Source organism: Notolepis coatsorum (genome assembly GCF_963971535.1).
Source record: "Notolepis coatsorum genome assembly, chromosome: 13".
NCBI lineage: Eukaryota > Metazoa > Chordata > Actinopteri > Aulopiformes > Paralepididae > Notolepis > Notolepis coatsorum.
In genome coordinates this window covers 88,028,512-88,042,339 of record NC_140177.1, presented here as the reverse complement: position 1 = coordinate 88,042,339, position 13,828 = coordinate 88,028,512, and the positions used below count along the sequence as shown (strand labels likewise).

Here is a 13,828-nt window from a genome sequence, read left to right as displayed (position 1 = left end):
GCAAAATGCCCCCCTCGTGGAAGGAAGCCATAATCACCACGATACCGAAGGAAGGGAAGGATAGGGAATTATGTAGTAGTTTCAGACCTGTGTCCATACTCAACGTGGATTACAAGATGTATACATCGATAATATCAAAGAGATTTGAGACGTTTATGCCAGACATTATAGATGAAGATCAAACTGGATTTATTAAAGGGAGACAGACACAGGACAACGTGAGAAAGACATTACACATAGTAGAGGAGATACAAAAACAAGATGGTAGCGCGGTACTGATTAGCCTAGATGCAGAAAAAGCATTCGACAGTGTGAGCTGGACATTTTTAATAAAACAATGATGAGGTTCGGACTGAACGGGAGGGCGATGAAGATGATCAAAGCGCTATATCAAGAACCGACAGCGAGGGTTAAGGTGAATGGCAGCCTGACTGATAGAATCAGATTAGAGAGGGCTACCAGACAGGGCTGTTGTCTCTCACCAACGCTCTTCGCCGTTTTCATAGAACCACTGGCGCAACTGATCAGACAGACCGAGGACATCAAGGGAGTAAGGATAAAGGGAACGGAATATAAACTAGGCCTATTTGCGGACGACGTGATAGTATACATGAGACAACCAGACAAGAGCTTCCCGGCACTGATGGATCTACTGAAGGAATATGGCCACTACTCCGGATACATACTAAACGTGACAAAGACACAGACCTTAGCATGGAACTATACCCCAACGACGGAAATTAGGGAACAGTACGGGATAAGATGGGACATGGACAAGATTAAATACTTAGGGGTGAACATCACGAGAGGGGTGGGGAAACTGTTTGAGGCGAACTATACACAGATAAATCAGAACATCAAGAGAGACTTAGAGAGATGGACAGTAATGCCCTTGGACTTCAATTCAAGAATAGAGGTCATTAAAATGAACATACTATCAAGGTTACTGTACCTGTTCCAGTCACTACCGATACAAATACCACAGAATCAATTCAGGGAGTGGGACAGACTGATAACGAGGTTCATATGGGCGGGGAGAAGACCACGGGTCAGATATAAAACAATACAACTACCAAAGGAAGAGGGAGGGATGGCAGTACCCAGCCTACAATATTATTATTATGCAGCGCAACTGAGAGCAGTGACGTGCTGGTGTAACGACAAATATGAGGCAAGATGGAAAGACATTGAAAAAGAAGGGGAGGGATACAAGGTACAAGCTCTGGTGGGAGATAGGGAACTGTTCAAAGAAAAAGAGGGACTGTTAGATCCTATCACCAAATGCACCATGACCATATGGAACAGAGTAGTAAAAACACACAAATTAGAGAAGCAGTCAGGGGTTCTGAGATGGATAGCACATGACAAGAGATTCAAACCAGGGAGGCTGGACCATGGATTCAGAAGGTGGGAGAGGGGGGGGGGGGGCAACAGTGATATGCAAAATGATAGAGAAGGGGGAAATGCAAGCACTACAAAAATTAAAGGAGAAATTTGGACTAGAAAACAAGGACCACTTCAGATATCTACAGATTAGAGATTACTATAATAAAGAAATAAGAGGGGACAAGGAAGAAGAACAGAATGGAATAATTAGGATGATAGTAAGGGCATACGAAGGAGGGAAAGGAAGGGTAATATCAGCACTGTACCGGGCTATAATGACCAGCAAGGGACACACGACCGATTATATAAGGGAGAAATGGGAGAGAGAACTAGAGATAGGAATAACAGGGAAGGAATGGGGGAACATATGCGAGGTGCAACATTCAACAACAGGATCGAGGATATGGAAAGAGTTTGGATGGAAAAACATAATCAGATTCTTTATAACCCCAGAGCTGAAGGGAAAATATGCACCAACACAAAGAGCATGCTGGAGGATGTGTGGGAAGGAGGGGGCAAATCACACGCACATATTCTGGGGATGTCAGAAGCAGAAGGGATATTGGGAGGAGATAGGGGAGGCAATGATCAGAATATTAGGATACGGGTTACCACAAACAGGACTGGTGCTTTACTTAGGAGACCTGACACACGAGGGAATACAAGGGGGGGACAAATATTTAATAAAGATAATGTTGATAGCGGCCAGAAAAGCAATAACAAGACTGTGGTACAAAGAAGACCCACCGACAATAGCACAATGGGTAGGAATAGTGGAGGAGATACAGGATATGGAGAGGATAACACACATGCTGAGGTTACAGGAAGAGAAATTTGGAGAAAGATGGGGAAAGTGGGAGGATTACAAGGGGAACGAAAACGACATCACAGAGGAAGAACCAAATGCATCACAAGAGGGCGAAGGGTAAAGGAGGAAAGAGGTTCAAGGAGGGTCTCTGAACCCATGTCACACACTTTTGACTTAGTTAGTATTTTCTGATTTTCTTTTTTTTGGGTATTACAATTGTATTACATTTTTTGTACTTTATTATTTATGTCTGTTTAACAATGTTGTATTAATAATCAAGGAAGATGTGGTTTGTAAATGGGTGAATCAAAAAGCAAAGAGAAATTTAGTATAAAAGAAATAGAAAGGGCGAAGGATAAGAGAAGAAAGAAATTCAAGGAGGGTCACTGGACCCATACCATACATATTTACCTTAGTCAGTATCTAATCCTTTTGAGTAGGTATTAAATTTGTCTATACGTGTTCAAGGGCGGTATACAATCAGTCTTTGTATTAAGTGCCTGGAAAAACAACTGTAGTGGAAACATATAACCAACAATGCTATTCATGTAACCATTTATGTTCACTGCAATCTTTCATATTGTGTTATGGGATCCATTTTTGTGTAAGTGTTGTTTGTCTATAAATGTTAATAAAAATGTAAGTAAAAAAAAAAAAAAAAAAAACATATCCCAGTCGACGTCTTCGAGGGCGTCCTGAAGCGTGGCCTCTGATTGGTCGGACCATCTCTTTACCTCACGTGACGCTGTCTGTAAGCAGGAATAAGCTAGATGGAGTCATGGTCCGATGTGCTTGTAGCCCCCGCTAATGGCGGAGCCGGTACAGCCTTGTAGCCGGCTCTGAACGGGGTGTAGCAATGATCCAGCGTATTTCCTCCCCTGGTGGAGCAGGCGATGTGCTGAAAAAAGGATGGGATCACTTTCTTCATATTCGCCTGGTTGAAATCGCCGGCTATAATCATGGCTGCGTCTGGGTGTTTTATCTGGTGGATGTTGAGATGTCCCTGTAGCTCCGCCAGGGCCCTGGTGGTGTTAGCTTGGGGAGGGATGTATACTGCCGTCATGATGATCGCGGTAAACTCTCGGGGAAGATGAAATGGTCGACATTGAATGACACAGATGTTCCAGGTCCGGCGAGCATGAACTGGAGAGTATCTTGATCTCCTTTGGGCTTACCCAGCCGTTGTTGGTAAGGAGACAGACACCCCCGCCGATGCTCTTACCGGAGGCTTCTGTACGGTCCGCTAGGAAGACGGTGAAGGAGTCCGAGGGAGAGACGCTGTGATCCGGAGTCGCTGGTTTCAACCATGTCTCTGTGAAGCACATGATGTTACAGTCCCTCACCTCTCACTGGAATCGGACCCTCGCCCGTAAATCGTCCATCTTACCCTCTAGAGAACGTGCATTTGCCAGAAAGATGGATGGGATCGCCAGACGGTAAGCAGATCTTTTTAACCTTAATCACTCAACTAAGCTGTTCTGATTTTACCGTTTTTCTGACGTGAATATAGCACTGATTTGCATAACTAGCGCCCCCTCTATGGTTGACAGCGACAGCAGAGCGAGTGGAAATATCTTCACTTCCTCAAACAGAGCGAGGCAGAGAGTGCATAGTGTAACCCGACACTTCCTCAAACGGGTTTTGACTGCGAGGCACACAACCTGTGTAAACGCTCCGTGTGTGTGTTTGAGAGAAGACGGGTGCCTCTCTCTCCCTCTCCCTCTCCCTCACTCTCTCGCTCGTCCGCGGACGAGAGGGAGAGAGATGGAGAGAGAGAGGGGGACCAGTCTTCTCTCAAACACACACACGGAGCGTTTACACAGGTTGTGTGTAAGTGCTCCGTGCTTCCGTGTGTCCCGCTCTCTCTCTCGCCGTCGGGAGCACCAGCATATCACTGTAATATCTTTGCGCATGCTCCCACGCGCACGCCCGTATTCCGATCCGTACAATAATATTCACAGGGGTATATATTGTCATTTTGAAACAACTTACCAATGCATTGTCCCGTGGGATTATGGCCCCCCGCGGCGAAATTAATTAGTATCCCCCTCCTCTATCTCTCTCTCTCTCTCTCTCTCTCTGTGCCAGTCGCAGACTGTGTGGATAACTGTCACTCAAAGTACTTATGGACGGAGCCAGGCCAACACAGCCTGAAATCCAACGTGAGAAAAATGTGGCTTTTGCGTACTTGATTAGAAATATAAAACAATGCATTTTTTTTTATAAAACCTTACAGATGTGTTCAATACTCACAGGAATTGTGTAAAGTTGCCCAAATAGTGCGAGGAATAGCAATGCATGTCCCCTTTAATATTCTATTCAATGTCATGGACCCGTATGTTGCAGTTCGAAGGCATACTGGGACCCTGAGGGTGCAGTATCGACCAGATCCTGCCAGGTGGCAGTATCGAGAGTGCAGTAAACCCTGTTCCAGACCCTGTGTTACACTCAAATGTCTCCCGGCGCTATATTTAGACGGAGCCGAGTGAATCGCTTCAGCCGACCACTTCGAAATGCATCTGGCACACTCAATCCATAAATTGTGCCAAATTATGTCCGGGACCAGATGGACACCAATACTGGAAATCGCGATCAGACAATTGGAATATTCTTTTTGGAATATCCCCGACCAGAGGTAAGGACTATCTGACATCAATTTCAGCTTGATCCAATAATGTTTTGATATTGATCCAGCTGATCGGCTTCTGTAGTGTTCAACACAAATGCCGTTACTGGCCATCAAAGCATAAAAAGACGGCCCCCCCTTCATGCATTCATGATGAAACATAATACCCATTATATACATTTGATTTGGAAATAGTAGCGTGTCCAGGCAAGAAACGCCAACACTTATAGTAGAATACACGTAGCGCCCTATAACTCAGCGTTTCATGAATTATCCCGGATCACTCTCCCATCTCATCCCTCCTCACTCCCATCTCCTCCCTCTCCCATCTCATCCCTCCTCCCTTCTCATTCTCCCATCTCCTCCCTCCTCACTCTCCCATCTCCTCCCTCCTCACTCTCCCATATCATTCCTCCTCCCTTCGGCTCAGCTTCTTCCCCCAGGCCATCAGTCTTGAACACTGAACTCTCCACACACAAGCACACATGCAGGGTTTCCCATTAATTACCTAGACTGTGGCGGCCCGCCACAGTTGTATAATGAACCAAAAAAAGAAATTATAATAAAAAATATAAATACTATTGACTATTTTTTTTAAATATAAAGTTTGCCAATAGGGATGTATCAGTAGTATTGGCAGTGGTAGTAGTCGTAATAGTAATCCACTATGTTTTTTTATTTTCTAAAAAATAAACCAGTTCAACACAGGTAACCACTTTTGCTTAATTTCTTTGATGGCTCAAATGTATGCTCTAGTCCAGTGGTTCCCAAACCTCTCCTCGAGACACCCCAGCCGTTCCATGTATTTGTTAAATTCCACCACCAGCACACCTTGATTCAACTAATAAAGGGCTAGTTAAGTTGAATCAGGTGTTTAAAATGTTGCTTCGACTGCAGACAAGTGGCGTTGTCTGCGTTTTTAGCTTATCTTTTACAGCGTATTTTACGTCTCGGCAATAATGGTTATTAGACTGAGCCCATTTTTCATGGATGAAAAATACACCAGTCTATAGATATCAATTTTCCCGACATAACGCTACCTGCCTCTGCAAAATCCGTGCATTGGTTATCCAGATACAGATAAATTATCATCTCAGAATAACGTATAAGTGCCGTTTTCTGCGTTTTTTAGCTTATTTTTTACATCTTGGGCAATAATAGTTATTAGAGACTCCATTTTTCGTGGAAGAAAAATACGCCAGTCTATATATAGATGTTCCCGACATAACGCTACCTGCCTCGTCAAAATCGGTGCATTGGTTATCCAGATACAGATAAATTATCATCTCAGAATAACGTATAAATGGCGTTGTCTGTGTTTTTAGCTCATCTTTTACAGCGACTTTTACGTCTCTGGCAATAAGTTATTAGAGGCTCCATTTTTCGTGGAAGAAAAATACACCAGTCTTTAGATATAAATGTTCCCGACATAACGCTACCTGCCTCGACAAAACGCTACCTGCCTCGGTGCATTGGTTATCCAGATACAGATGAATCATCATCTCAGAATAACGTACACCAGTCTATAGAAATAAATGCATTCGAAAAGTTTATTTAGGAACCAATTATTTTAACATTAAAAAAATTTATTTTATGTTTGCGGTTACCACGGCGGTTTGAATGGCTTCGCAAATTTGTGCGGTGAGAAAAAACCAATACCGCGGCAGCCCTAGTTTCAACTACATTTACATTTAGTCATTTAGCTGACGCTTTTATCCAAAGCGACTTACAAGTTCTGTACGACAAGCCATCAGGAAGGGCACAACTCTATCAGCTGAGTAACAATGTTCATCAAAGTGTTGAGTGCTACAGTGTAGGTTAGTTTATTAGGACAAGTGCATGACAGTATGGTTAGTTAGGGTTAGATAATTTTTTTTTTTTTTTTCTTCTTTTTTTTTTTCAGATAATGGTTGAAGAAGTGCGTCTTTAGTCGACGGCGAAAGATTGGACGTGTTTCGGCTGTCCTAACTGGGGTGGGTAGTTCATTCCACCATTGTGGGGCAAGGATTGAGAATAGGCGACTTCTCTTTGATGACCCTATATAACTATAATATATAACTATAATAAAGACATGCATGAATATGTCATATCAGATTCAAATTTGTACCGGAAAACTGATTTACCGATCCCCCCCCCCCCCCTCCCCCCAAACAGTATACTATGACATAAAAAACACTTAGATTTTAAAGCAACAAAGAGCACATTTTAAATTAACTAAGTGCTGGACCATGTACCAGGGTTCGAAATGAACGGGGGCTTGGGGCAATAATGCCCGTGAAAATGGACAAAATGCCCCCGAAAATCAGTTAAGGGGGGCACAAAATGCCCCCGACAGTTTACTAATTATATATATTCTGTTGAAGTCCCGACATATTTAAATATCTCCGGTCATAATGTCCTGTGAGAATGATTCCCTCGCGACCTGTGTTTTGCTGATGAGAATGGCGGTGCGGCAGCTTGGTGCTGGATTAGCAAGAGGCGTGCAGCTGCGGAGCCGCAGAGCTCACAGTTGTGCCCGCACAGTGCAGTACTCTAATTCAGCCATTGGCAATTCAGCCATTGGGTGGGTGGCGCTGCTGAGCGGTCCCCAGACCGGACCTGATAGCGCCGCTGGCTCTGCAGCTTTTGTTTGCCTGCTTCGTTTCTTTTGACTATGTTGCGGCAGTAGACTGTCATAGACAGGTAGTGCCGAGGGGCTGAGTAGAGGAGTTCAAACAATTGACGCGCATCGTGAAATAACTCCGTTCCACGTCCAGGAAATACTTTTGAGGCTTTTAATCTTGCGCTTCATGAGACAAACAAAATACCCTTATTTAACATACACTAATACTGATGCGTTCTTGCGTGCTTGAGTGCTTTCAATATTGCGTGTGGCACAACCGGTCCTTAATGGACAAACACGCTCACGTTCTTAGAACTATCTTGTGTGTGGTTGCGTTCTTCAATTGCGATTTGCGGTCAAAAGAAAATATGCTCTACTAACTCTCACCCCCTCTCTCCGTGAACTGTCAACCTCAGTGAACTGTCAACCAACGTGAAAAGGTGAATGACCATAAAAACACTCCCATTAGCGCCACACCCCCGTGAGCACGCCCACCACCTAAAGTGACAGTACAACTAATAATACAACACAAATAGAATACTGAATGATAATAAAGAGACCTCCATTACGGCGCCTACACTTGTCGTGAGACTCCGGCTGCAAACACGGCTAGTGTTCGAGGAGCTTGTGTGGATCTTTTTGTCCGCGGGACGAAGACTGTCAAAAAATGTGGATGTAAGGATGTTTATGTGGATGTAAGGATGTTTAATAACAGTTTATCATAAAAATTCAGTGCCCCCGAAATACAAAAAAAAGCCCCCGAAAATCAATTAAGGGGGGCAAAAAAAGCCATTGATTTTTTTTTTAAATTTCTAACCCTGCCATGTACAGAACAAACAGACCACCGGTGCATCAACACACTTCCCTTGCTCTAGCCACACCCACACCTTGTGTCTGATGTGTTGCAAGGTCGGGAAGCCACAGAAGTAGAGCGCAGAGCGGTCCATGCAGCGTCCGACGTGGTTTAGTGACACGTGCCACTCGTCCATGGGAACTGGTACGGCCCTGCAGCAATACAGCACACAACACACTTACTATTAGGAGCGTTCAGGAGGACAGTTTGAATACATCACAAACACAACACAACACACTTACAATTAGGAGTGATTAGAAGCAGCATTACAGGATGAACAGATCAAGATATACAGTTGTTTTCACAGTCACACATGGTGGTGCATTCTGGCAAGTTTCACAGATGCTGTTCTCTTTTCCTTATGGTCCTGTCATGCACCTGGCACTACCTTTTGGTTACGTGTGATCCAACATCTGTTCCTGAATTTACATGCAACCAAATTTGTATACGAGTTGTATGTAAAGTGTGTATCAGTCTATTATCATGTATTATATAGCATTATTACGGTATATATCATAGTCTCCTCGTAGGTGTAGTATTTACATAACAGTGTGCAATATTGGGGAACAGGTCTGACAGGGTAGAGTTATATGTGTGATATTGGGGGGGGGGGGGTAGAGTTGTATGTAAAGTCTATATATCATACAGTATTAGTCTATATCTTAGTCGTATAGGTGTAGTATTTACCTGGCATGACAGTGTGTGATATTGGGGAACAGGGTAGAGTTGTATGTAAAGTCTATATATCATACAGTATTAGTCTATATCTAAGTCTTATAGGTGTAGTATTTACCTGGCATGACAGTGTGTGATATTGGGGAACAGGGTAGAGTTGTATGGAAAGTCCATCTCAGAGTCATGGGTATAAACAGCACACTCAGTATGACGATTCCTGGCCTTCTCTGCTTGGGTCATGGCGTCATTGAAGGGATCCATTGCCGCAAGCAAGCACCTCTGGAAAACACACACACACACGCTTAAATAGTGCAAATGGATATTGTGTATGACAGGCAGAGCGGGGGAGAATGAGGTGGATGAGAGGGAGATAATAGAGATGGGGAAAATACACTAAATTAAATGTATCAATGATACAACACGTATCAAGGGGCAGAAAAAAACACTACAATATGAGCCTCGTTGTATTCTGCCATAGTAGTAATCCCAAATTAGATGACATGCCAATCTTTTACCAGCTCTCCGTCACCCATTACACAGTTTGAACAGCAGAGGGCGCAATCACCAATGTGATGTTACAACAACAACTCCTTGGAAAACTCCCTTCTCATGGTGAACCCCCATATCGTGTAACAAATTATATTGTGAGGTAAAGCCTATTGTCTCATTCCTAGGAGAGAGGGAGGGGGGGGGGGGGAGACCATAGAAGAGGGAGAGAGTGGCGCTTATATCTGTTTTACTCAAGAAAGATAAGGACCCCACTGAATGTGGCAGCTATAGGCCCCTAAGTCTCCTCGGAGCCGATCTCAAGCTATATGCCAAGGTTCTAGCCATCCGACTTCAAAGGCATATGACATCCCTAGTTCACCCTGATCAAACTGGCTTTATAAGAGGTCGCATGGTAACTGACAATATCAGACGGTTACTCAGGGATTAAAGCAAAAATAAATCTCCTGACTGAACTTTTTTTCAGGGCAAGTCATATTCTTATTTTAACCTCCACTGTATTTTTTTTTTAATAACGTTAGCGTTTTAAGGGAGCCTACTTTTAGAGCCTACTGTCCTGACTGTGACTATAGACCCTACTGTTGTGGTTGTTGTGCCAGGCAGGGAGGCTGTGTGCTGGAGAGCGTGAATGCAAGTCTTGTGGCTAGTTTCTGATTGATGGCGAGCTAGCACCCTTTTCCCATTACTTTGAACCATGAAATAAAAAGCTTGTAATCATACAAACAAGGGACTAAACACGCTTCGCAATTATGCCACAACAATGTGGAATGCCCTACCCACAGCCGTAAAAAAAAATGTATCCTCAGTGTTTCCCACAGGATTTAGTGAGACTGTGGTGGTGGGTGAACCTAGGCCCCTCTATTTTTTTAAGTTTTAAAGTTAAATGCATCAATCTGGTGCACTTTGAGAGCAAAATTAAGAGGCTAGATCTATGACAGACCTGGGCATTGTACGGCCCGTGGGCCGGATACGGCCCGCGGGATGATTCTGACCGGCCCGCGAAAGATTACATGATAATTAACACTTTGACTGCCGGGAGCCGTCTTTAGACGTCTTTGCTGGCCATGCTAAAGTTGCCGGGGGACGCTGTACGTCGTCTTTATATCAATATTTCAAAAATCTGCGATCGGATTCATAATGTCCCTCCGCTGGCCTGAGATACACCAGCAGGACCCACTGAGCTCTCTGGCGGTTCAGGAGCGCCATCTGGTGGCCGATCGCGCAACCGCTTAACAGGAAGCGCAGTAGAGGTTGTGCTAGATGTCCGTATTGCTTCCGGCCACTCGGGATAGGTTCCGGCACTCTAGCTCGTCACACTACATAGCGATCGATTGCCAATAACTCGATAAACAACATGATTTGGACGTATATACCATTATACAAGCTGGAGATGGACCGGGTAATAATATATCCCATAATGATAAAATTTCTACTCGACGATGATCGCCCAACGGCGCGCGGAGACTGGGGTGAGTTTCAGCGTGTAACGTTACCGTCTTCGATAATAACTGATATTATCAACATTTGACCCACATTAGATGATTGGTATAACGCTGCCCACGGAATTATAAACGCCCCCTCGCCCATCCGGTCAACATCAGATGACGTGTAGTAACTTCTAGAAGTACGTCTAGTTGGAATTTTTTATATCGCGCTGATTGCCATCAAACTGTATTTCATCATCAATATAATGCATTTGGGGCTATATATCACGTTCTGGAGAAAGCTGCAGAAAGAGATGAAAACATACTTATACATTAGACCATACTTTACTATGAATATGTGAATGAAAAAGTTTAACGTTGCTACACAATGAACAATACATATAGGACTTTGAATGGGCCCTAATAATGGCAATGTAGCAATAGAATTTAAAAAGTTATAGCCCTGCAAAGAAGGGGACTTTCTCCATAGACAAATAGCGCTGGCAATCTATGGTATATCATTAATTTAACCTTAGGCAACCAAAGTGTTAAAAATAATTTTTTTTTTTTTTTTTTTTTTTTTTTTTTTGTGTCAACGTTCACACGCACAATATACGCTTACCTAGGATTTGACTTGATTCAACAACAAAGCAGTCGGGGCAAGCCGAGAACGGTCGAAAGTGTGGTTATTTGAAGTTTGGATTTTTTTTTCACAACTGAGGTAGGTAGATTACATTTTTAGAGACTAAAGTACAGAAAAAAGGTACCGTTGGGTACCGGTATCGATTCACAGGTACCGGTACCGTATCGGTTCAAATGTGAACGGTACCCATCCCTACTGAACACACAACTGCAGGGCAAGGGCATTTTTGCTCATGAAATGCATAGCCATGTGAAAGCCTTCATGACAAAGTTGCAATTCATTTAAAGGCAACTAGGCAGCAACAATCTCAAACACATGAAAACCCTGAAAGAAGTCAAACCATCAGCTGATCACCGGCACAGGTACTCATCCATGTTGGGAGCACTGCATGATGAATTTTCAAGGCGTTTTCAAGATTTCAAAAAGGTTGAGGATGAAATGCAGCTGGTTTCCTCTCCCTTTACCTGCAGTGTTGATAGTTGTTCAGCTTGAACTCATTGACCTGCAGTCTGATTCACTACTGAAAGAGCACTTTAAGTCAGCATCACTGCTAGAGTTCTACTCTGCTCTCAAGGAGGAGAACTTTCCAAACACGAGGAGACATGCTCAGAAGATGTTGGTTCTCTTTGGATCCACCTACATATGTGAACAGACATTCTCAGTCATGACGTTTACCAAGTCCAGGTACAGATCCTCTCTCACTGATGAACATCTGCAGCTGTGCTTCGCATCTCCACCTCAGACATGCAACCTGACTTTGATGGACTTGTTAAAGCTCAACAGAGACTGGATTTCTCACACTGAATGAAAAAAAAAAAGAACTGAAGAACACTCAAATGTGGAAATATAACAAGTGAAATGGGACCCTTGATATTTTTTTTTCTTTGTTTTGCACAGTTCTGAAAACATTAAACCACTGGACTACTGCAACTCCCTCCTCACTGGTATCACCTCCCGCTCCCTCCATAAACTGCAAATGGTCCAAAATTCAGCCGCCCGCCTCCTCACTAACACCCGGTCCCGCGAACACATCACTCCTGTCCTCCACTCCCTCCACTGGCTCCCGATCAAACACTGCATTAACTTTAAAACACTACTCCTCACCTTCAAAGCCCTCCACAGCCTGCCCCCCCCCTACCTGACTGATCTCCTTCTCCCCTACCGCCCCACCCGTTCCCTCCGGTCCTCCTCCACTGCCTCCCTCACTGTCCCGACATCCAAGCTTAAAAACTTCGGAGATCGGGCCTTCTCTCGCACTGCACCCCGACTCTGGAACTCCCTCCCCCAGTCCATCAGAGACTCCCCTACACTCTCCACCTTCAAAGCTTGCCTCAAAACCCACCTGTTCTCCCTTGCCTTCAACCCCCCCCACCCCTAAACCCCCCCCCCTCCCCTCCAACCTGATTGATATGTCTCCAGTCTTTTTTTTGTGCCATCAGGCTGTCTCCCCCGTTCCCCCCATGGTCTCATGTTCCTTTTGTTTTTGTTTCTTTGTTGTTTTGTTTTTGTTTCTTTGCTTTCGTTTCTTTGTTTGTACCCCTGCTCCCGACTACTGTCAGCGACTTCGGGTTATTGAGAAGCGCTATATAAATTAAATGAATTATTATTATTATTATTATTACAAAGAGTGACACGTTCAGCCGAACGCACAATTGGAGGGGGGCTTCCCACCCTCCAGAACATTTACAACAAGCGGTGCAAGGGGAAGGCTAAGAGAATTATTAAGGACTCGAGCCACCCGAACAACTGCCTCTTTGAACTGCTGCGGTCAGGCAAGCGATACCGGAGTCTTAAGGCGAGCACAGAAAGACTCAGAAGAAGCTTCTATCCCCAGGCCATCAGGCTGCTAAACGAACAATAAACACTATGCAACAACCATCAAATGCACACAGCACACACACCCACACGCACACACTCACTTAAACAAACACACTGCAGCACCCACTCTCCACACTTTAGATCACACAAACACACTTTATATTTATTGATAAAGGATTTGCACTACAACTCGTACACCTACTGTAAATTGTACCTAAATTGCACCTCATCCCATTTCTGCCTTGCACTATATAGTATTGTATATTAGTACACTGCACAGTATTGTATATTATATGGTAACTCAGTTACGTCTATTCTGCATCGAACATTGTACATATGTCTATACTGAACACTGTGACTTTTTTTTTTTTTACTTCTAATTTACATGCTATACTATGTTATTTTATTTCATACTTATCTTGTCTTGCACAGTCTCTGGAGCGTAACAGTAAGAAGCATTTTGTATAAAAGTATTCTGTACTTCTG

The 13,828-nt window shown here is 43.8% G+C and overlaps 1 protein-coding gene across 1 annotated transcript in view; it reads right to left on the bottom strand.

Annotated features, from left to right (window-relative positions):
- The window catches only part of xrn1 (5'-3' exoribonuclease 1), a 151,115-nt gene that overhangs the window by 83,500 nt on the left and 53,787 nt on the right, over nucleotides 1-13,828 (bottom strand). The window contains exons 14-15 of the mRNA XM_084327733.1: nucleotides 9,069-9,229; nucleotides 8,310-8,427 (exon numbers count right to left, since the gene is read on the bottom strand). Of these exons, the coding sequence (XP_084183859.1) occupies nucleotides 8,310-8,427; nucleotides 9,069-9,229 (279 nt within the window). The remainder of the gene's footprint in view (nucleotides 1-8,309; nucleotides 8,428-9,068; nucleotides 9,230-13,828) is intronic.